Source organism: Borostomias antarcticus (genome assembly GCF_949987555.1).
Source record: "Borostomias antarcticus genome assembly, chromosome: 14".
Lineage (NCBI taxonomy): Eukaryota > Metazoa > Chordata > Actinopteri > Stomiiformes > Stomiidae > Borostomias > Borostomias antarcticus.
In genome coordinates this window covers 6,814,496-6,836,959 of record NC_140247.1, presented here as the reverse complement: position 1 = coordinate 6,836,959, position 22,464 = coordinate 6,814,496, and the positions used below count along the sequence as shown (strand labels likewise).

Sequence of the window (22,464 nt, the reverse complement as noted above, 5' to 3'; positions counted from 1 at the left end):
AGCAGGAAAACAACCACTCGCATATTACAGTACTAAGCTCGATAATATTGAGGCAGGGCTGCCTCCGTGCTATCAAGGTTTAGCTGCAGCCTCCTTTGCATTTCAGAAAGCCGCATCAATCACTATGGGGTATCCGGTAATACTATATACGTCACACCAATTACATGCTCTCCTCACTAGTCAGAGATTTGTTTTAACTCATGCCCGATGCACGGGGTATGAGGTAATATTGTCTGCACCTGAACTTACTATCCAGCGGTGTGGAACAGTAAACCCGGCCACCAAAATGGTTTTGCCAACAGATGGTACGACACATGATTGTGTTTTAGCAACCAATACGTTCATGCGTGCACGCGATGATCTACACAACGAACCAATCGCAGCTGACCTCACTCTATTTGTAGATGGTTCATGTTTTCGCGACGAGAAAGGAAATCACGCTGGATATGGTGTGGTGCAATTGAGTGAGGATGAAGAATCTTTTCATGTCATTCAAAGCTTACATTTAGCACAGCCATGCTCTGCTCAATTAGCTGAGATCAAAGCTTTGACAGCTGCATGTAGACTAGGAGCAGGAAAAAAACTCAATGTGTTTACTGATTCACAATATGCGTTTGGAGTGTGCCATATTTACGGAAGTATATGGAAACAAAGAGGATTTCTCAGAGCTGATGGCACAGCCATCACTCACGGTGACGCTATATCCCAATTGTTAGAAGCAATGCTTTTACCTATTGCATTAGCTGTCATTAAGTGCTCAGCACATCAAAAAGCTGACACAGTCATAGCTAGAGGCAACAATAGGGCTGATGAAGCAGCCAAACGAGCCGCAACACGTGATGATGCAATAATAGGTCCGCTTCTAGTAACTGAAGATTTACTGCCACTGATAACCTTACCGTCACTTATACAGGCCCAGGACAAAGCTTCTCCACAGGAAAAGTCTATGTGGCTCAAAAGAGGGGCTCTCCCTCATGCAGCACCAGGCCCACAGACAGGGCTCTGGCGCAGCCTACAGGGGCGTTTTGTAATGCCCAGTGCACTGTTGCATTTTGCAATCAGGGAGGCGCATGGGGCCGCCCATTGCGCCAGGGGGGAGGTTATCAAAACGCTTCAAAAAGTATGGTGGTCACCATATTTGGCAGCCACAGTAGACAAAACGCTGACAGAATGTGAGATTTGCGCCAAATATAATGTCAGAAAAGTCCTTCCAGCACCAATAGCACACATCCCGGTCCCCGATGGGCCATTTCGACATATTTTTTTAGATTACATTGACATGACGCAGAGAATAGGAAGAATGAGGTATATTCTGGTGGTAATCTGTCGTTTCAGCAGGTGGGTGGAGGCAATAGCCACTACTGGACCAGACGCTAGGTCAGTGGCAAAATTCCTATGCAGAGAGGTTTTTCCTCGGTTTGGCATCCCAGACACAATAAGTTCTGATAACGGCCCACATTTTGTGGCAAGTTTAGTCAAAATAGCGTTCAAAATGCTAGGAATCAATCAGAGATTTGGATGTGTTTATCACCCACAGAGTCAGGGAAGCGTGGAACGAGCGAACGGTACTTTAAAAACGAAATTAGCCAAGATAATGCAGGACAGTAGGATGAATTGGATACAGGCTCTGCCGATTGCTCTAATGAGTATGCGAACGTCTACTAACAGAATAACGCATTTAACCCCGCATGAAATGCTTACCGGCCGCCCCATGCCCGTACCGCATGTCCGAGGTCCTGTCGAAGGACCGGCGCTCGAAAAATTGGAAAGGGAGCTGCACAGCTACCTACTGCACCTAACAAAAATCCATAAAGCTGTGTTTCAACAGGTGAAAGGAGCCACAGAAGCAAGAGAAGCAGACATCCCAGAGAACCTGCAGAAAATCACTCCAGGAGACTGGGTGTACGTGAAAGTGTTTAAGAGAAAGTGGGACGAGCCCAGACGAGAAGGCCCATTTAAAGTCCGTCTTGCAACCAGAACAGCCCTAAAAGTTGACGGTAAGAAGTTCTGGTTCCATCTCACTCACTGCTGCAGAGCAGACGACCCAGGCAGGACTATTGAAGCAGATAGAAGAAGAGCAGCGTCACCTGTGGTGTCGGGGGCAGGTGACACCGCCCCGCAGGAACAAAAAGGATACCACGATGGGGACGGCGATGCCTCCCCGCAGGGGGTCAGGCGCTCCCAGAGACTGGGGGCAGCCAGAAGAAGGAGTGAAGAAGGCAGAGACATTACAACCAACGGCCCCATCCATTCCGATAGTAGAGGGTCAGCTAGGCGAAGGTCCTCACGTCGTTGAACTCCTATTACTGTCCCCAGTGAGGGCAATAGTAGGACACAAACCTAGTCCAAGGAAAAGGCAGACCATGAAGCAAGTTCAGGAGAGAGATGCCCTAAATTTTGAGGCCCAAGTAGTATGTGGTTTAGGAATATTGATAGTAATAATAACCTTTCTACTAGCAGGAATTTTTGTAATAACCTCACTCCGACAGCATCATGCCACAAAACCGAATGTCCAAACAGTGATAAGACCAGCTCAACAAGCCTATGAAGCCCTGCGTTCAGAACCACCCTATAAACAAAACCACTCAATGAAGGAAGCAGGCATATTAGCTAAGTGTGCTCTGGCCACAGGAGTTATAGCAGCAGGGGAAGGGAGGCTGACACTAGGGAAAGAAATACAGTTAATATACGCTAAACGTTCCACACATACGGAAGCACTGACCATGGACATGAATAGAACCAGAATCTATAGCAATTCAGTAAAAAGCAGATGCGATGAGACAGGGATGACGACAATCTGGGTGATTTGTTTGAAAAATCACTGCAGGGATACAAAAACCGGAAGGATAATGATAAAAAACAGGGCAGAAGGAATGATAAAACTGGTCTCAGCAGGCAGTAGAAAGAAGAGGGATGTGTTAGGATCAATCCCACACAGGTTCAACAGACTGAAAACGTCACAATGGCGGGCCAATATGTTCTACCAGTGGCTAAACTTCTCCGCCAGACAAGTGAGTAACGAGACCTGTGTAGCCTGTTATAATGCCAAACGGCTGCCCAGCATAAGGCCCATTCCGGGAAGCCAGATAGGGGACTGTCGATGGATAAGGAGGTGTTTCGCGCCCTGCGCTATGTTTTTGGCAGGTACTCATAACCCAAAACTAAACAACAAAGGATGGAGTGAAGATAAACGAGTGTGCCCAGAAAGGTTGAATTTAACATCTCCAGCAGACGAATTCCCACTGCCACCAATAATAGACATTCCATCAAACATGGTATTTCCATTTTGCATAGTAAGAGGAGCAAAATTGCAAAGAATAGTCACCCGTAACAGTCCAGAGTTACATGATCCAGGAGGGCTAGTGCAGTGCATAAACACTACGATAAATCTTAAAAAAAAGGACGGAACAAACAAAACGGAGTACATAAAATTATGTAACACTACAAGCAAAGCTAAATTTCAGTGCCAACAGTTGGTGGCAAATGGAGGAAGGGTGATTTATGCACTAACAGATACTAAAATTCGGCGGTACGCGACCCCAGACTACTCTAAAGGGACTCTCCCGCTAGCAGATATGTTCTGGATATGTGAGCAGGATGAACATCTGCAAACCCACCTTCCAAGCCAGTGGACAGGAATCTGTGCCCCTACAATGTTAACAGGAAAAGTGACCATCCTAGCCGCATCAGCTTTAATTGGAGGGAGGGCGAAAAGGGACATAGATCAAAAGGGGAAAGCAGAGGATAAGGTATACGTTGCCTGGAACCAGGAACCGCACAACGTGCCCACCGATCATTTAGCAATAAGTAACGCATGGATAATCTCCGGGCAAATAGCAGGGTCCGTGCCCATGTATGGACAGATAATTAATGCACAATACCTTGCACGCAATAGCAGGTGGATCAATTACTTATGGTATAACCAACAAAGATTTATTAATTTCACCATACGGGCCCTCGAGGGCGTAAAAGAGCAATTACATGCCGTCTCACTTATGGCCCTGCAGAATAGGTTTGTCATAGAAACACTTTTAGCAGAAGATCAAAATGTCTGTCAATTAATTGGTGACGAATGTTGTGTTGAAATACCCATGCATTCAGGAGAAGGAGGGAACCTCACAATGGTCCTATCTAAGTTAAAACTGCTGAGAGAGGAACATGTAATCAATTCCAATTGGAGCACGAAAACGAATGAATGGTGGGATTGGCTCAAAAGCCTGTCCTGGAGTAAAGTCCTGAGAGGAATAGGGATTATGGTGGCATGTATTATTTTAATAATACTAATTACGGCATGTTGTGTAGTACCAGTAGCAAGCTTGGCGTTAAAACGAATATCAAAAGCAGCCATTGGGCAGTTCGTGGTACAGGCGGAACTACAAGAGGTTAGGAGGGAAGCTGAGAACCAAATAGACCAACTGTCAGAAAACAACCCCTATGAAAACGACCCCTACGAAAACCACCCCTATGAAAACCATAATGTTTATATAGCCATGGAAGGGCTTAGCCGTTGTTAAAACAAGCAGCCACTAACCCATATGATGGATATTTCAGTGTATGAATGATAACAGCCATCTAATTTTGATATTATGTTACTAGATGAACATGGAAGGAGGGACATTCTGGACGGACAACGATGAACGCCCCCAACATCCCCACGATCAGACCGTACCCCTACCTAGTCTTCTGCCCCCACCACCAGGGGAGGAAAGCCTCCAGCAAGTAGTACCCCAGGTTTTACCGTACCCCGTCACCCTGTACCACAGCTCTCAACCAATAGAGAATATAGTACACTCCACATCCATATCTAATTCCCAGCCCCTGGGGAATCAACAGTTCAGGCAGCCCCTAGGACCCTTAAGGCCAGTCCAGTATCCCAGAGGTCAGGATGAGACCCAGGGGGTCATGCCCGGAGGGCTAGATGAGATGCCCCGATTAGAGATAGAAGCAGCATACGCCATGGGCCTACTTCATAACACCCCCACAGGTCAAGCAGTCTGGCAGGGAGATGCAGGGGGTCCAGGACCGGCTGGTCCGCCCCCCTACCCGAGGGGACCGGCTGGTCCGCCCCCCTACCCGAGGGGACCGAGGACCCCGCCCCCCTACCAGACGGCGCCGATGACCCCGGGACCGGCTGGTCCGCCCCCCTACCCGAGGGGACCGATGACCCCGAGCCCCTACCAGACGGCGACGATGACCCCGAGCCCCTACCAGACGGCGCCGATGACCCCGAGCCCCTACCAGACGGCGCCGATGACCCCGAGACCCACTGAGCCGACAGCCCCCTACCAGAGTATGCCGAGTCCAGGACCCAGCAGAAACCCCGCCTTCGAAACACCTGGATCAGCCTTCAGGAGACACCAAGCGACAACCTGGCCATCCACTACACCAGCTAATTCACCCACCGGGGTCAAAACCCGGTCATCAAGGATGACTCCCGCCCCTCAAAAGGAATTCCCAGGTGCCATTAGCACCATCAAGGGGAGAGTAGACGCCTCGCCCCGAGTGGTGCCCCAAAGCCCGTTCAGTCCCGTCGAGGTGGAGCCGCTGGCCACACCCCCAGAGCGCTCCAGGTCACGCAATTGGTCAGCGAATAACAGCTACATCTCCTCAGAGGAGAACATGGATCTGTCTTGGTTTCCCTGCACCCCCAGCACAACGGAGCGCCTGGCTAGAATGCCCTTGCCCAGGTTCAAAAATCTTGTTGATAAACTGCCCGCCCGTCAGGATAAATCAGAGCTGCGCCGTCTGCGCCGTATGGGCCAGAGTCGCATCAGGTATCATCAGAATCAGGCTGTCCCCACAATGACGCCCAGGAGGGGACTCAGCACTAGGCAGATAGTCGAGGAAAACCGCCATTACTTGTTCGCACTCATCGCCGGAATGGATGCCCTGGGAAGCAGGCTTGACGAGTTGTGTGAGCTGCTGAGGCAAATCCCAGTCGACTACTGAAGAGAGACCCCTGCGTAGGGGGTTATGTGGGATCGATATAACATGTATAATCAAGTGTACCCCACAATAATACTTGTGAAGTGATCTGAAGTAATGTATACCACTGTAGTAAGTAGACTTGGTCACTATGCAATCAACATTATAACCATCAAGAACATAATGTAACTAATGTTCTAGAAATAGTTTTCAGTTTTATTGATGTTTTAAGAACTGTCTTTTTGTATTACTGTATCTGCACTAAAAAGGTGCTGTTCGGCCGTAACTATTTCCAAAAAGAGATAAACAAAATGATGGAGGGCTGTTTGTCTAAGATATAAGTATTAGAACCTCAGTTACATAGGCTTAAGTGGTTTGTAAAGTTTCTCGCAGACAGAGGTATTTTTGTACACAAGGGCGTTATTATGTTGGGCAATGGTGGGGTTTTTAGGAACTCAAACCCGCGGAACATCCCCTGGTGTTAGTTTAATTTAGGGACATCTGGTAGAAGGTGATTGCTAATAGGTGTAGTAGTTATCCGATTTACCGTGTTCAGTTAACGGTGATGTGGCTTGTACTGTGACACTTTATCATTGTTTTTCCTCTAACTGTGTGCTATACAAACCATACACCCACATAAAGTCTTGTAATATAGCTGAAGATATGTAGAAATAAACTGTGCCGAATTGAGCAGGATCTCTATGGTCAGGAGCCTGATGAAACATGTGTGAGCAAAGGAGGGGAATGTTGTTCAGGTCATCCAGCCATAAAGAGCTGCGTATACGTGCGGTCTATAACCGTACTCTCATATCTATGTGTTGTTGTTTATGTTGAATTATTTAATCAGTAATATTGGAAATGTTGGGTCTGAATGTGACTAACTATTATTGTCACATAGGAGGGATTGTAGTGATTTAAATTGATTCAGCTCCCCTGCAATATAATCATGTCATGATATTGTAATCTTGTAAAAGCTGATCTGCTCTTGAGGGATAGTAGTATAAAAAGTCACCACCAGATGTAGCCATCGGGAACGGATGGGTGGAGAAGGGAATATCCCCACTGAATCAGGTTAACGCGGGAAAGCATAATATGCACCCAGCCTGAGCATACAGGATGTTTTTTTTCTCTTCTTCCTGCTGAAAGTCCTGGCTTGGTTTCAAGGAGCCTTGGCCATTAGCAGCCAGAGTATAGTGATGAGTATGCAGAGGTTGCATAAAATAGTTGCTCCTTTTCCTGTGGGGGGGGGGGGGGGTAGTTGAGATGCCGGAAAAGCCCTAGTTTTCCTCTTAAAAAGCAGACAGAGCCCTTCACCCAGGAAGCTGGGAGAGAGGGGGGGGGGGGGGAAGTGGGGATTCCGGCCGGGCCTTATTTTCTCTCAAATGAGCAGACAGTTACACCCAGGAAGGAGGAGGGGGGGGGGGAGGGGGGGGAGGGGGGGGGGGGGGGGGGACAGGAAGGAAGGTAGGATATGAGATTATTTGCTGAGCCAGCAAAACTAGACATCATTTTGATTGGTGGAAATGTTTGTGATGTATGGAAAATGGGATGTGGTCAAGGGTGGGGGAAGGGGTGTTAAAAGATTATAAAAGGTTAATGTAGACAAAGAAAAGGTGTGATCTTCCCGGGGGAATCTCCGTCTTTATGCTATCTTGTTTTTACAAAAAGCAATAAAGTCTTTATCGCATTTGGAAACTTGGTGCCTCGAGCTTTTTCCTCTTTCAAGTCGGACTCTGAAGTTATTTTGAGACTCTGAAACTAATCCGAACTTAGAGTTATTTTCTTGAATTTTGACCCAAGACAGAGTAAATAATTTTTACACGACAAAGGCAGGCCACAGGGCGGAGGTAGTCTTGTCTCCAACTCTGACCTCGGTGCAGATGCAGCCGTCTGCACTGGTGTTCAGCTTGACCACCTTCCCAATGGGCCAGTGAGCATGTGGCAGCTGGGGATCGAGGGGCTCTGTTAACTCATAGGTCCTGGAAGTAGCAGGGCTCGGTTGAATAGAGCGGAGAAGCCTTGTGTTCCAGAGGGCAGAGAGGCTGATTGGTTTGTTGAGCCCCATTTGAGTGGAGAGGTAGAAACCTCTCCCTTACGGCAGGACTTTCCACCCAGGCCACGATCATGGTGGCACACTTGGACAAACGCTATAGTCAAATGCTATTTGCAACAGCGCTGTAGGCACAATGGCCTAATGTTGATATTCTGCTCGTGCAACGCATCCGGAGGTCAGTGGAGGTGCGTCCAGTATAGGAGTAGAGTACTGTAACTGAGTGAGGTCAGTGGAGGTGCGTCCAGTAGAGGGGTTAGAGTACTGTAACTGAATGAAGCGAAGGTGTACCACAGTGAATGGAACAGGCTAGGTGTGACAATGGATGAATGAGCATAGAGCTGGCGAGGAAAAGAAGCTTTAGGCTATGCAGGAGGAGGTCGACATCCTTGTGTGTGAAGTACAAGAATGCACATTACAGAGTCAAATCATGTCATGCAATGTTAGACTTGCTTGGGAGGAGATAGCGGTGGCTGTCAGTACTCATTTGTAGGCCGACAGAAAGATGTGGTGCCAGGGGCGGATCACGCTGGTCACAGGGCCCCAGGCTAGCCCCCCCCGCCCCCCCCACCCCCCTCCATTTCATGTAGCTGCACTTGATGCGCTTGAATTTCACATTGCCTAACTTGTAAGTCGTAATTGCAGCTTTTGGTAAACAATTATTCACTGGACATATGGCTACTGAGGCTATTATTGAATAGTGTGGTGAACCTACAGTACCTGGGTGGAGTCAAGTCAGCTATCAGGCTAATGACTGACTCCTGCACCCACATGTTTTGTGTGGTGATATGTAGTACTGACCTCTGACGCCGGACCGTACCGGTAGAAAAAGGTGGTGGCAGCGTAACCCTCTAAATGATCCAGTAGATTCCCCCTTTCTAGGTAGTTCTGGACCATTCCAATAGCTTAAATAGACATAACGTTATATATCAATGTGATATATATATACATATCTCCCACACCTCCAGCACATCTACACACGGCAGTGCAGGATCAAGGTCAGGAGAATGTTGAAAAATCCCAGCCACCCGGACAACAGCCCTGGCAACAACTCTGTCTAGACTCAAAATGAGCCCAAGTGTCCAATTGTGAAGAAATTCCCATAAGCTGTTTCTGAGATATGTGGTGGAGGTTGTTGTCCTGACAACATTTAGTTCGGCACTCCACCACCTCCATGAAGGCCTTCTCATTATTGTTGGAGATTAGGCCTACCGCAGCTGTGTCATCAGTGAATTGATAATTGAGCTGGAATTGTAGGTAACTATGCAGTCGTGTTTGTACAGAGGATATGAAACAGCCCAGTGTTGAGGGTGAGAGGTTGACTGTCTACAGTGTTGAGACAGTTGCTGAGTTTGGAGATGAGTATGGGGGGAGTTATGGTATTGCAATCTGAAATATAGTCAATGGATAGCAGCTCTTAACTATAGTTGATGAACAGCAGCCTCATAATTTGCCTCATACACTTCTTTTAATTCATATAATGAAATCTGTTTTAAATTAAATCCTGTCTTCTACTATATAGGCTAAGATAAAATACTAAATCCCTTTTTGAAGGGCCCTACTAATCACTAAGTATCTCAAAGTACTCCAAAGTATACCACAAAGTACCGCAAAGTACTCCAAAGTATAGTGCAAAGTACTGCAAAATACTGCAAAATACCACAAAGTACATTACATTACAGTCATTTAGCAGACGCTTTTATCCAAAGCGACTAACAATAATTGCATTTAACGTAGGAAGAGCCAATGTACTACTACTTGCCAGAACTCACAAGTGCATCTTCTCTCTAAAACAAGTGACTAAGAGCATAATCTAGTGCTGAAGGCAAAGTGCAAGAATAGCAATCTAAAGTACAGTGCAATATAATATAATACAATAAAATACAATAAGTGCTTAGGCGGGAGGATTGTTGTAGTACTTCTTGAAGAGATGAGTTTTGAGCCTGCGACGAAAGATGGGCAGGACTCTGCTGTCCTGACATCAGTGGGCAGTTCATTCCACCACTGCGGGGCCAGGACAGAGAAGAGCCGTGACCGTGTCGATCGACCGCAGGAGCCTCGGAATGACGGGGCAACCGGTCGCCCTGAGGTAGCAGAGCGTAGTGATCGGGAGGGGGTGTAGGGTTTGACCATGGCCTGGAGGTAGGAGGGGGCTGTTCCTTTCATTGCCCTGTAGGTTAGTGCCAGAGTTTTAAACTGGATGCGAGCCGCTACAGGGAGCCAGTGTAGGGAACGGAGGAGGGAAGTTGTGTGGGAGAATTTGGGGTGGTTGAACACCAGGCGAGCAGCAGCTTTCTGGACAAGTTCCAGAGGTTTAATGGCTGATGCCGGCGCCCCAGCGAGGAGGGAGTTGCAGTAGTCCAGGCGGGAGATCACCAGGGCCTGGATGAGTACCTGCGCCGTTTCATCAGTGAGGAAAGGGCGAATCCTCCTGATGTTGTAGAGCATGAATCTGCAGGAACGTGTGACGGATTTGACATGTGCGGAAAACGACAGTTGGTCATCCAGGGTCACACCCAGATTCCTCGCAGTCCAAGTCGGGGTCACCACTGTGTCTTCAATGGTGATGGTCAAGTCCCGGTGCGGGCAGCCCTTCCCTGGGAGGAACAGCAGCTCAGTCTTGTCCAGATTGAGCTTGAGGTGATGTGTCGTCATCCACTCCGAGATGTCAGCCAAGCACCCAGCTATGCGTGTCTCCACTTGTGTATCAGAAGGGGGAAATGACAGGACCAGTTGGGTGTCATCGGCATAGCAGTGATAGCAGAAGCCATGCGAGCGAATGACAGAGCCCTGAGATGTAGTGTAGAGGGAAAACAGGAGAGGACCCAGGACAGACTCTTGTGGAACCCCCGTAGTCAGACTACGCGGTTCCGACATCGACCTTCTCCATGTCACCTGGTAGGAGCGGCCCATCAGGTAGGATGCAAACAGGGAGTGTGCAGAGCCAGCGATGCCTTTCTCCTCGAGGGTGGAGAGGAGCATATGGTGGTCTACCGTATCAAATGCTGCTGACAGGTCTAGGTGTATCAGGACAGAGGCGAGAGAGTTCCTCTTGCGGCATGGAGTGACTCCGTCACTGCAAGGAGGGCGGTCTCTGTCGAGTGGCCAGCCTTGAACCCGGACTGGTGGGGATCTAGGAGGTCGTTCTGGTGGAGGTACGAAGACAGTTGGTTCAAGATAGCACGTTCAAGTGTTTTGGATAGAAAGGATAGAAGGGAAACCGGTCTGTAGTTTTTGACATCAGAGGGGTCGAGAAATGGTTTCTTTAGGAGGGGGGTGACTCTGGCAGTCTTGAAAGCGGAGGGAAAGCATCCTGAGATGCTTTGATGAGGTGGGTTAGGAGGAAGTACCCCAAAGTATACAGCAAAGTACCCCAAAGTATACAGCAAAGTATACTACAAAGTACCGCAAAGTACCCCAAAGCATACTGCAAATTACCACCGTATACCACAAAGTACCACAAATTACCACACATTACTGCAAAGTATGGGTAAGTACCTCAATGTATATCACAAAGTACCCCAAAGCATACTGCAAAGTACCTCCGTATGCCACAAAGTACCACAAATTACCACACATTAATGCAAAGTATGGGTAAGTGCCTCAATGTATACCACAACGTACTACAAAGTACCCCAAAGTAAAATCAAAAGTACCCCAAGTATACTGCAAAGTACCACAAAGTATACCACTAAGTACCGCAAAGTACTCCAAAGCACACAACAAAGTACCTCAAAGTATTCCGCAAAGTATCGCAAAGTACTGCAAAGTACCCCAACGTTTACTGCAAACTCCCGCAAAATTTCAAAGTACCTCAAAGTACCCCAAAGTATACTGCAGAGTACTGCAAAGTATTGTTGTGTACTCCAAAGTATACCACAAAGTAGTGCACAAAGTACCGCAAAGTACCCCAAAGCATACTGCAAAGTACCTCCGTATACCACAAAGTACCACAAATTACCACACATTACTGCAAGTATGGGTAAGTACCTCAATGTATTCCACAAAGTACTACAAAGTACCCCAAAGTATAACGCAAAGTACCCAAAGTATACTGCAGAGTACCACAAACTACCCTAAAGTATACCACTAACTACTGTAAAGTACTCCAAAGCACACCACAAAGTACCTCAAAGTATTCCGCAAAGTACTGCCAAGTACCCCAACATTTACTGCAAACTACTGCAAAAGTACCCCAAAGTATACTGCAGAGTACTGCAAATTATTGCTGTGTACTCCAAAGTATACCACAAAGTACTGCAAAGTATACCACAGTGTACCCCAAAGTATACCACAAAGTACCTCAAAGCACCCCAAAGTATCATGACACACCAAAGTATACCACAAGTACCACAAAGTACGCCAAAGTATACCACAAAGTACCCTAACAGTATTATTCATTCACTTTTTTAGATTATTACATTATCAGTCAAGTATTACATTACCAGTTTTGAAAAAAAAGACCCACCTGATAATGTAATAACTTGACCAACAATGTAATAAGGTATTACATTATCAGAAAAATTGTATTACATTATCAGTCAGGAAATGTTATTACATTATTGGTTAAGTTATTACATTATCAGGTTTTATTAGGGCCCGAGCACTGGCGGTGCGAGGCCCTATTGTATTTCGAAGGATTATTATTCTCCTTGTTAGGGCCCGAGCACTGGCGGTGCGAGGCCCTATTGAAACTCGAAGGATTATTAGGGCCCGAGCACTGGCGGTGCGAGGCCCTATTGAAACTCGAAGGATTATTATTCTCCTTCTTCTCCTTTACTCCAAACAAATGCCTTTTAGGCGGCCTGAACATCGATGAAAACGGATGAAACTTTGCAGATACGTCAGTCCCGGTGAAAAATTTGATAATTCATGGGTGACGGAAATGGGCGTGGCAAAACGGCTCAAGAGCGCCCCCTGGAAAGTTTAAAATGGCGAGCCCCACCTTTCAGTTTGATGTAGGCTAACGAAATTCGGTGGCCATATGTATTTCATCGAGCCACACTTAAATGTCTCTTGGAGCTATACCCAACATGCAACAGGAAGTCCGCCATTTTGCTCTTAATGTGCCATTTTGTCCTTGTTTTGACCATTTCCATGCCTCGTACTTCGACGAACTCCTCCTACAGATTTCATCCGATCAACTTCATATCGGGTCAGCTTCATCTTAAGACCTTTGTGATCAAAAGTTATCAAAAAAATTGAGTTTTCACCAAACACCCTTGCCGTGGCGCCCCGCCAAAGTTTGACATTTCGCCATAAAACACGAAGTCCTCATAACTCCTCCATACATTATCCAATTTGTCCGATATATCTCACGCTTCATGAGGGTTCTGTCCTGAACACATCTATGTGTCAGTATTGCGTCATACTTATAGCGCCACCTATTGGTGAAACAGGAAGTCCTCATAACTCCTCCATACATTATCCGATTTGTCCGATATGTCTCACGCTTCATGACAGTTCTGTCATGAACACATCTATGTGTCAGTATTGCGTCATACTTATAGCGCCACCTATTGGTGAAAAAGGAAGTCCTCATAACTCCTCCATACATTATCCAATTTGTCCGATATAGCTCACGCTTCATGACGGTTCTGTCCTGAAAACATCTATGTGTCAGTATTGCGTCATACGTATAGCGCCACCTATTGGTGAAACAGGAAGTCCTCATAACTCCTCCATACATTATCCAATTTGTCCGATATATCTCACGCTTCATGACGGTTCTGTCCTGAACACATCTATGTGTCAGTATTACGTCATACTTATAGCGCCACCTATTGGTGAAACAGGAAGTACTCATAACTCCTCCATACATTATCCAATTTGTCCGATATATCTCACGCTTCATGACGGTTCTGTCCTGAACACATCTATGTGTCAGTATTGCGTCATACTTATAGCGCCACCTATTGGTAAAACAGGAAGTCCTCATAACTCCTCCATACATTATCCGATTTGTCCGATATATCTCACGCTTCATAACGGTTCTGTCCTGAACACATCTATGTGTCAGTATTGCGTCATACTTATAGCGCCACCTATTGGTGAAACAGGAAGTCCTCATAACTCCTCCATACATTATCCAATTTGTCCGATATAGCTCACGCTTCATGACGGTTCTGTCCTGAACACATCTATGTGTCAGTATTGCGTCATACGAATAGCGCCACCTATTGGTGAAACAGGAAGTCCTCATAACTCCTGCATACATCATCCGATTTGCACCAAATTGCTGACGGTTCATGAAGGTGGCCTTCTGAACCCATCTATGTGTCGGTATTGAGTCACACTTACAGCGCCACCTACTGGTGTAACAGGAAGTCCTCATAACTCCTACATACGTCATCCGATTTACTCAACATTTCTCACGCTTCATCAAGGTACCGTCCTGAACACATCTATGCTTCGGTATTGAGTCACGCCTAGAGCGCCACCTACTGGTGACAGGAAGTTTCTCTCAGTACTGCACACCGAAATAGCACAGCCTTTAACGGCGCAGCACCCCGACACGCATGGGGTGCGAGGGCCCGCTCACTGCTGCTCGCAGCCCTAGTTATTATTATTCTTCTCCTTCTTCTCCTTCTCCTTCTTCTCCCCAAACAAATGCCTTTTTGGCGGCCTTAACATCGATGAAAACGGATGAAACTTTGCACATACGTCAGTCCCGGTAAAAAATTTGATAATTCATGGGTGACGGAAATGGGCGTGGCAAAACGGCTCAAGTGCGCCCCCTGGAAAATTTAAAATGGCGAGCCCCACCTTTCAGTTTGATGTAGTCGACCGAAATTCGGTGGGCATATGTAGTTCATCGAGACACACTAAAATGTCTCTTGGAGCTATACCCAACATGCAACAGGAAGTCCGCCATCTTGCTTTTAATGTGCCATTTTGTCCTTGTTTTGACCATTTCCATGCCTCGTACTTCAACGAACTCCTCCTACAGATTTCATCCGATCAACTTCATATCGGGTCGGCTTCATCTTAAGACCTTTGTGATCAAAAGTTATCAAAAAATTGAGTTTTCACCACACACCCTTGCCGTGGCGCCCCGCCAAAGTTTGACATTTCGCCATAAAACACGAAGTCCTCATAACTCCTACATACATTATCCAATTTGTCCGATATATCTCACGCTTCATGACGGTTCTGTCCTGTACACATCTATGTTTCAGTATTGCATCATACTTATAGCGCCACCTATTGGTGAAACAGGAAGTCCTCATAACTCCTACATACATTATCCAATTCGTCCGATATATCTCACGCTTCATGAAGGTTCTGTCCTGAACACATCTATGTGTCAGTATTGCGTCATACTTATAGCGCCACCTATTGGTGAAACAGGAAGTCCTCATAACTCCTACATACATTATCCAATTCGTCCGATATATCTCACGCTTCATGAAGGTTCTGTCCTGAACACATCTATGTTTCAGTATTGCATCATACTTATAGCGCCACCTATTGGTGAAACAGGAAGTCCTCATAACTCCTACATACATAATCCAATTCGTCCGATATATCTCACGCTTCATGAAGGTTCTGTCCTGAACACAACTATGTGTCAGTATTGCGTCATACTTATAGCGCCACCTATTGGTGAAACAGGAAGTCCTCATAACTCCTCCATACATTATCCGATTCGTCCGATATATCTCACGCTTCATGACGGTTCTGTCCTGAACACATCTATGTGTCAGTATTGCATCATACTTATAGCGCCACCTATTGGTGAAACAGGAAGTCCTCATAACTCCTACATACATTATCCAATTCGTCCGATATATCTCACGCTTCATGAGGGTTCTGTCCTGTACACATCTATGTTTCAGTATTGCATCATACTTATAGCGCCACCTATTGGTGAAACAGGAAGTCCTCATAACTCCTACATACATAATCCAATTCGTCCGATATATCTCACGCTTCATGAAGGTTCTGTCCTGAACACAACTATGTGTCAGTATTGCGTCATACTTATAGCGCCACCTATTGGTGAAACAGGAAGTCCTCATAACTCCTCCATACATTATCCGATTCGTCCGATATATCTCACGCTTCATGACGGTTCTGTCCTGAACACATCTATGTGTCAGTATTGCATCATACTTATAGCGCCACCTATTGGTGAAACAGGAAGTCCTCATAACTCCTACATACATTATCCAATTCGTCCGATATATCTCACGCTTCATGAGGGTTCTGTCCTGTACACATCTATGTTTCAGTATTGCATCATACTTATAGCGCCACCTATTGGTGAAACAGGAAGTCCTCATAACTCCTACATACATTATCCAATTCGTCCGATATATCTCACGCTTCATGAGGGTTCTGTCCTGTACACATCTATGTTTCAGTATTGAGTCACACTTACAGCGCCACCTACTGGTGAAACAGGAAGTCCTCATAACTCCTACATACTTTGTCCGATTTACACAACATTTCTCACGCTTCATCAAGGTACTGTCCTGAACACATCTATGCGTCGGTATTGAGTCACGCTTAGAGCGCTACCTACTGGTGACAGGAAGTTTCTGTCAGTACTGGACACCGAAATAGCACACCCTTTAACGGCGCCACACCCCGACCCGCGTGGGGTGCGAGGGCCCGCTCACTGCTGCTCGCAGCACTAGTTCGTGTTCTTCTTGTTCTTCTCCCCAAACAAATGCCTTTTTGGCGGCCTAAACATCGATGAAAACGGATGAAACTTTGCAGATACGTCAGTCCCGGTGAAAAATTTGATAATTCATGGGTGACGGAAATGGGCGTGGCAAAACGGCTCAAGAGCGCCCCCTGGAAAGTTTAAAATGGCGAGCCCCACCTTTCAGTTTGATGTAGGCTAACGAAATTCGGTGGGCATATGTATTTCATCGAGCCACACTTAAATGTCTCTTGGAGCTATACCCAACATGCAACAGGAAGTCCGCCATTTTGCTCTTAATGTGCCATTTTGTCCTTGTTTTGACCATTTCCATGCCTCGTACTTCGACGAACTCCTCCTACAGATTTCATCCGATCAACTTCATATCGGGTCAGCTTCATCTTAAGACCTTTGTGATCAAAAGTTATCAAAAAAATTGAGTTTTCACCAAACACCCTTGCCGTGGCGCCCTGCCAAAGTTTGACATTTCGCCATAAAACACGAAGTCCTCATAACTCCTCCATACATTATCCAATTTGTCCGATATATCTCACGCTTCATGACGGTTCTGTCCTGAACACATCTATGTGTCAGTATTGCGTCATACTTATAGCGCCACCTATTGGTGAAACAGGAAGTCCTCATAACTCCTCCATACATTATCCAATTTGTCCGATATATCTCACGCTTCATGACGGTTCTGTCCTGAACACATCTATGTGTCAGTATTGCGTCATACTTATAGCGCCACCTATTGGTGAAACAGGAAGTCCTCATAACTCCTCCATACATTATCCAATTTGTCCGATATATCTCACGCTTCATGACGGTTCTGTCCTGAACACATCTATGTGTCAGTATTGCGTCATACTTATAGCTCCACCTATTGGTGAAACAGGAAGTCCTCATAACTCCTCCATACATTATCCAATTTGTCCGATATATCTCACGCTTCATGACGGTTCTGTCCTGAACACATCTATGTGTCAGTATTGCGTCATACTTATAGCGCCACCTATTGGTGAAACAGGAAGTCCTCATAACTCCTCCATACATTATCCAATTTGTCCGATATATCTCACGCTTCATGACGGTTCTGTCCTGAACACATCTATGTGTCAGTATTGCGTCATACTTATAGCGCCACCTATTGGTGAAACAGGAAGTACTCATAACTCCTCCATACATTATCCAATTTGTCCGATATATCTCACGCTTCATGACGGTTCTGTCCTGAACACATCTATGTGTCAGTATTGCGTCATACTTATAGCGCCACCTATTGGTGAAACAGGAAGTCCTCATAACTCCTCCATACATTATCCAATTTGTCCGATATATCTCACGCTTCATGACGGTTCTGTCCTGAACACATCTATGTGTCAGTATTGCGTCATACTTATAGCGCCACCTATTGGTGAAACAGGAAGTCCTCATAACTCCTCCATACATTATCCAATTTGTCCGATATATCTCACGCTTCATGACGGTTCTGTCCTGAACACATCTATGTGTCAGTATTGCGTCATACGTATAGCGCCACCTATTGGTGAAACAGGAAGTCCTCATAACTTCTGCATACATCATCCGATTTGCACCAAATTGCTGATGCTTCATGAAGGTGGCCTTCTGAACCCATCTATGTGTCGGTATTGAGTCACACTTACAGCGCCACCTACTGGTGAAACAGGAAGTCCTCATAACTCCTACATACTTTGTCCGATTTACACAACATTTCTCACGCTTCATCAAGGTACTGTCCTGAACACATCTATGCGTCGGTATTGAGTCACGCTTAGAGCGCTACCTACTGGTGACAGGAAGTTTCTGTCAGTACTGGACACCGAAATAGCACACCCTTTAACGGCGCCACACCCCGACCCGCGTGGGGTGCGAGGGCCCGCTCACTGCTGCTCGCAGCACTAGTTACATTTTCGATTTTGTTAAGTCAAACTTTTATTACATTATCAGCCGTTATTACATTATCAGTTAATTATTACATTATTGGGTGCTACATGGATGTACAGTGCATCTGGAAAGTATTCACACTTCACTTTTTCCACATTTTGTTATGTTACAGCCTTATTCCAAAATGAATTAAATTCATTTTTTCTTCATAAATCTACACACAATACCCCATAATGACAAAGTGAAAAAAGCTTTGTAGAAATGTTTGCAAATGTATTAAAAATAAAGAATTAAAATATCACATGTACTTACAGTTAGGTCCATAAATATTTGGACATCGACACCAAATTTTCATAATTTTGGCTCTGTACACCACAATGGATTTGAAAAGAAACATTCAATATGTGCTTTTCAGCTTTAATTTGAGGGTATTTACTGTACATCCAAATCTGGTGAACGGTGTAGGAATTACAACCAATTTTAACCCCCTTTTTAAGGGACCAAAAGTAATTGTACAAACTAACAATCATAATCAAATTGTTCGTTTTTAATATTTGGTTGCAAATCCTTTGCAGTCACTGACAGCCTGAAGTCTGGAACCCACAGACATTACCAGACGCCTGGTTTTGTCCCTGGTGATGCTCTGCCAGGCATCCACTGCAACTGTCTTCAATTCTTACTTGTTCTTTGGGTTTCTCCTTCAGTTTTGTCTTCAGCAAGTGAAATTAATGCTCAATTGGATTCAGGTCAGGTGATTGCAGAACATTCTTTGCCTTGAAAAATGATTTGGTTGCTTTCGCAGTATGCTTCAGTTCATTGTCCATCTGCACTGTGAACAGCGGTTCAATGAGTTCTGAAGCGTTTGGCTGAATATGGGCAGATAATATTGCCATCATCAATGAATACAAGAGAACTATTTCCATTTGCAGCCATACATGCCCACGCCATTACACTACCACCATCATGCTTCACCAAGGAGGTGGTATACTTTGGATCATTCCCTTTTCTGTACTCTTGTCTTCCCATCATTCTGGTACAAGCTGATCTTTGTCTCATCTGTCCATAGGATGTTGTTCCAGAACTGTACAGGCTTTTTTAGATGGGTGTTGGCAAACTCTAATCTGGTCTTCCCCACTAATGGTTTACATCTTGTGGTGAATCTTTGAAACCCTGGTGAAGTGTTCTCCTGATTGTTGACTTGAGATATGCGAAACATTATTGAAACTGGACTACAACAGTCAAAGGGCCGCCATTTTTTTCATACTTGAGCAACTGTAGCACTACAGATTGTGAGATTTCCCAAACTGAATAAAGACCACACATATAACCACACCTATAAACACAAAACTGCCTCGCTAGCTCAATCATTTTGTAACTAGGATATCTGCTGTTTTTTTTTTTTCCATGGACAGATTTAGCTGCAACGAATGCAAATGTTATCTGTTGCACTTTTAAGTCAATCTGCGCTCAGAACAATGGTGCGTCAATGAAGCCATTTAACTAAGTCCACAAATATTTTCGATTTTTTTTTTCTCTTCGATTTATTGGGCCGAGAAGACAGGACAAACGTTTTGGCAGTCAGGCCATCATCAGTGTTTCACACGCAGTTGGACACTGTCACACAGTTTTTATTCACTGTTCAGTGCTTGGTTTCTGGCATAGAGCCCGCTGGCATCCTGTCACCAAGTGCCGAATCGAGCAGCCTAGACTTGACAGTCTATTCCAGAAGAAGTTCTCAGCGCTTCGCATCGTAGGTTCATGGGTAGGCCCATTTTTGTTTGTTGGCTGTAAGCCGACACACCAAGGAGAGGGAATCCTTTTTGTCCATGCTTCTTGCGTCTTGCGTCTTTCTTGCGGCATGTTGTTGACCTGCAATTCCATTGCTGCTACCACAAGAGGCAGTAGTCCCAGAACATCAAAACCAAAAGACTCCACTGACCCCTACATGCGTAGTTTCTCTCCCTATCTGCGTGTGTGTACGGGGTGTGCAGGGGGGGGGGTTGGGGGGCATTGGGAGTAATAACAATGTCGGAGAAGACCCTGTGCAAGACCCCACGGTACGCTACTGCATTATAGACAGACAGTCCTCATTACAATAGGAGTAGGACACTTCAAATCCTATAGTAATTAATTTTTGTATAGGATGTGATGCACCAGTCGCTCTACGCCTATGTGGTTTATTTTCGGTGATTAGACTGACTGTTGACTGGCACAGCTTTAGGTGGTGATGGAGAAATTAGCTTAATGTATTGATGCTTTTTTGTGCGTGACTTACAGTGCCAGCGCACCTAGTATAGCGTTCGTCCGGTCATCACTCCCTCCCTCCCTCCCCTCCGTTACTGCGGACAATGTTGGCCTGCATTTCTCTGTTGGCACCACAAGAGGCAGTAGTCCCAACACACCAAAATCAAGAAGGACACCAAAACCCACCCGCCGATCTCCACTGCACAAGTAGAGTAGTGGTGAGAGCATTGGACTCCCACCCAGGAGACCGGGGTTCCCGGTGGGGATGACTTTATGTTATCATCAGTGTAACTGCTTTAGCCACTGACCGCTACCATTAATGTTATGTAAGCTGCTGCTAGTTGTTGTGAGCTCATGAGCTAACTGGCTATCCCACTCTTATTGTGCTGGATTAGCATTGGAAGCATTGGAACTGATGTGTCCAGGTGACAAGACCTATCTTAATTTATCAGACATTACCGTCCTACCAGTCCCGCACAGAAACAAGCCAGCCAACACACATAAGCCAGGCTTGACCTGGCCTGGTTGGACAGGGGCAACCATATCCGCTTAGACAAATAACATCTGTCAGGGTTAATTTGAGTGTTTAAACCATCATTTTCTAAGTTAAACTATTGTTGAATCCTTTACTTTGCGTGGACACCGCTAGCGCTAGCAGTTAATGGACCAGGGGCTATAGGGCTGAGTGCCTGTGCTGGGGCTGAGCATAACACTCTGGCCTGGGGATGAAGTCTCAAGACCGCGTAAACGTGGTCTAGGCATGGGTCTGGTCTCGGCTGGGGTGTGATCTGACACCTGCCTTGTGTGTGCTGTGTTCTTCAGGAGGCGGAGGGGTCGCTGCCCTACCTGCTGGTGCTGTGTGGGGATCACGGCATGTCAGAGACCGGCAGCCATGGAGGATCCTCCGAACCAGAGGTCAACACCCCTCTGGTGCTCATCAGCCCTGCCTTCAAGAGGAAAGGTGAACCAGTCTGTCTATTGTCTAGCCTCCCCCTGACACATCTGCAGTACTGTCTGTCTGTCTGTCTGTCTGTCTGTCTGTCTGTCTGTCTGTCTGTCTGTCTGTCTGTCTGTCTGTCTGTCTGTCCCTGCCTTAAACTTCTGCCGAGTTGTGTGGCTGAAGGATTCTGTTCTGCACACACATAGTATGTCTCTTTCTCTCTCTCTCACACCCACACACACACACACACTAAGCATGTAACGGTAACCGCAGTATTTTTTGGTCACGCGGTAACCTTGGGACTGGCTCGGTAAAACCGTAGGCTAAACTCACTGTTCTCGACTGGTCAGACGCCTTAGTTATATCTTAGTATATATCTTAGTTATATCAAGCTAAATATTGGCATCGATGTGCTTATCGGTGTCATATTTATTCAGTTTGAGTAATTTAGGATCGAGCTAGCTAACCACCTTTAGCTCAATTGGCTCAGTTGCTGGTTAGCGATGAGAGGCGGAGTCCCAGCCCAGTTGATAACCCTCCGTTGCGGGTTGGGGGGATGCAACGGTCGGCTAGGATCCTGCCTCTCATAGCTAACCAGCAACTGGTCACATAGGGCGCATGTTCAATCCACACTAGTCACGTAGCTTTATAATATATAAAAATATATATATTTTTAAAGGTAGCCTAATTTAAGTAATAAATACACACAAAAAGTTTTAAGAATTTGAGCAGAGTTGGGCTGGCCAA

The 22,464-nt window shown here is 45.9% G+C and overlaps 1 protein-coding gene across 1 annotated transcript in view; it reads left to right on the top strand.

The window, feature by feature from the left end:
• The window catches only part of pigg (phosphatidylinositol glycan anchor biosynthesis class G (EMM blood group)), a 75,030-nt gene that overhangs the window by 18,982 nt on the left and 33,584 nt on the right, over nucleotides 1-22,464 (top strand). The window contains exon 5 of the mRNA XM_084449228.1: nucleotides 21,600-21,738. Within this exon, the coding sequence (XP_084305354.1) occupies nucleotides 21,600-21,738 (139 nt within the window). The remainder of the gene's footprint in view (nucleotides 1-21,599; nucleotides 21,739-22,464) is intronic.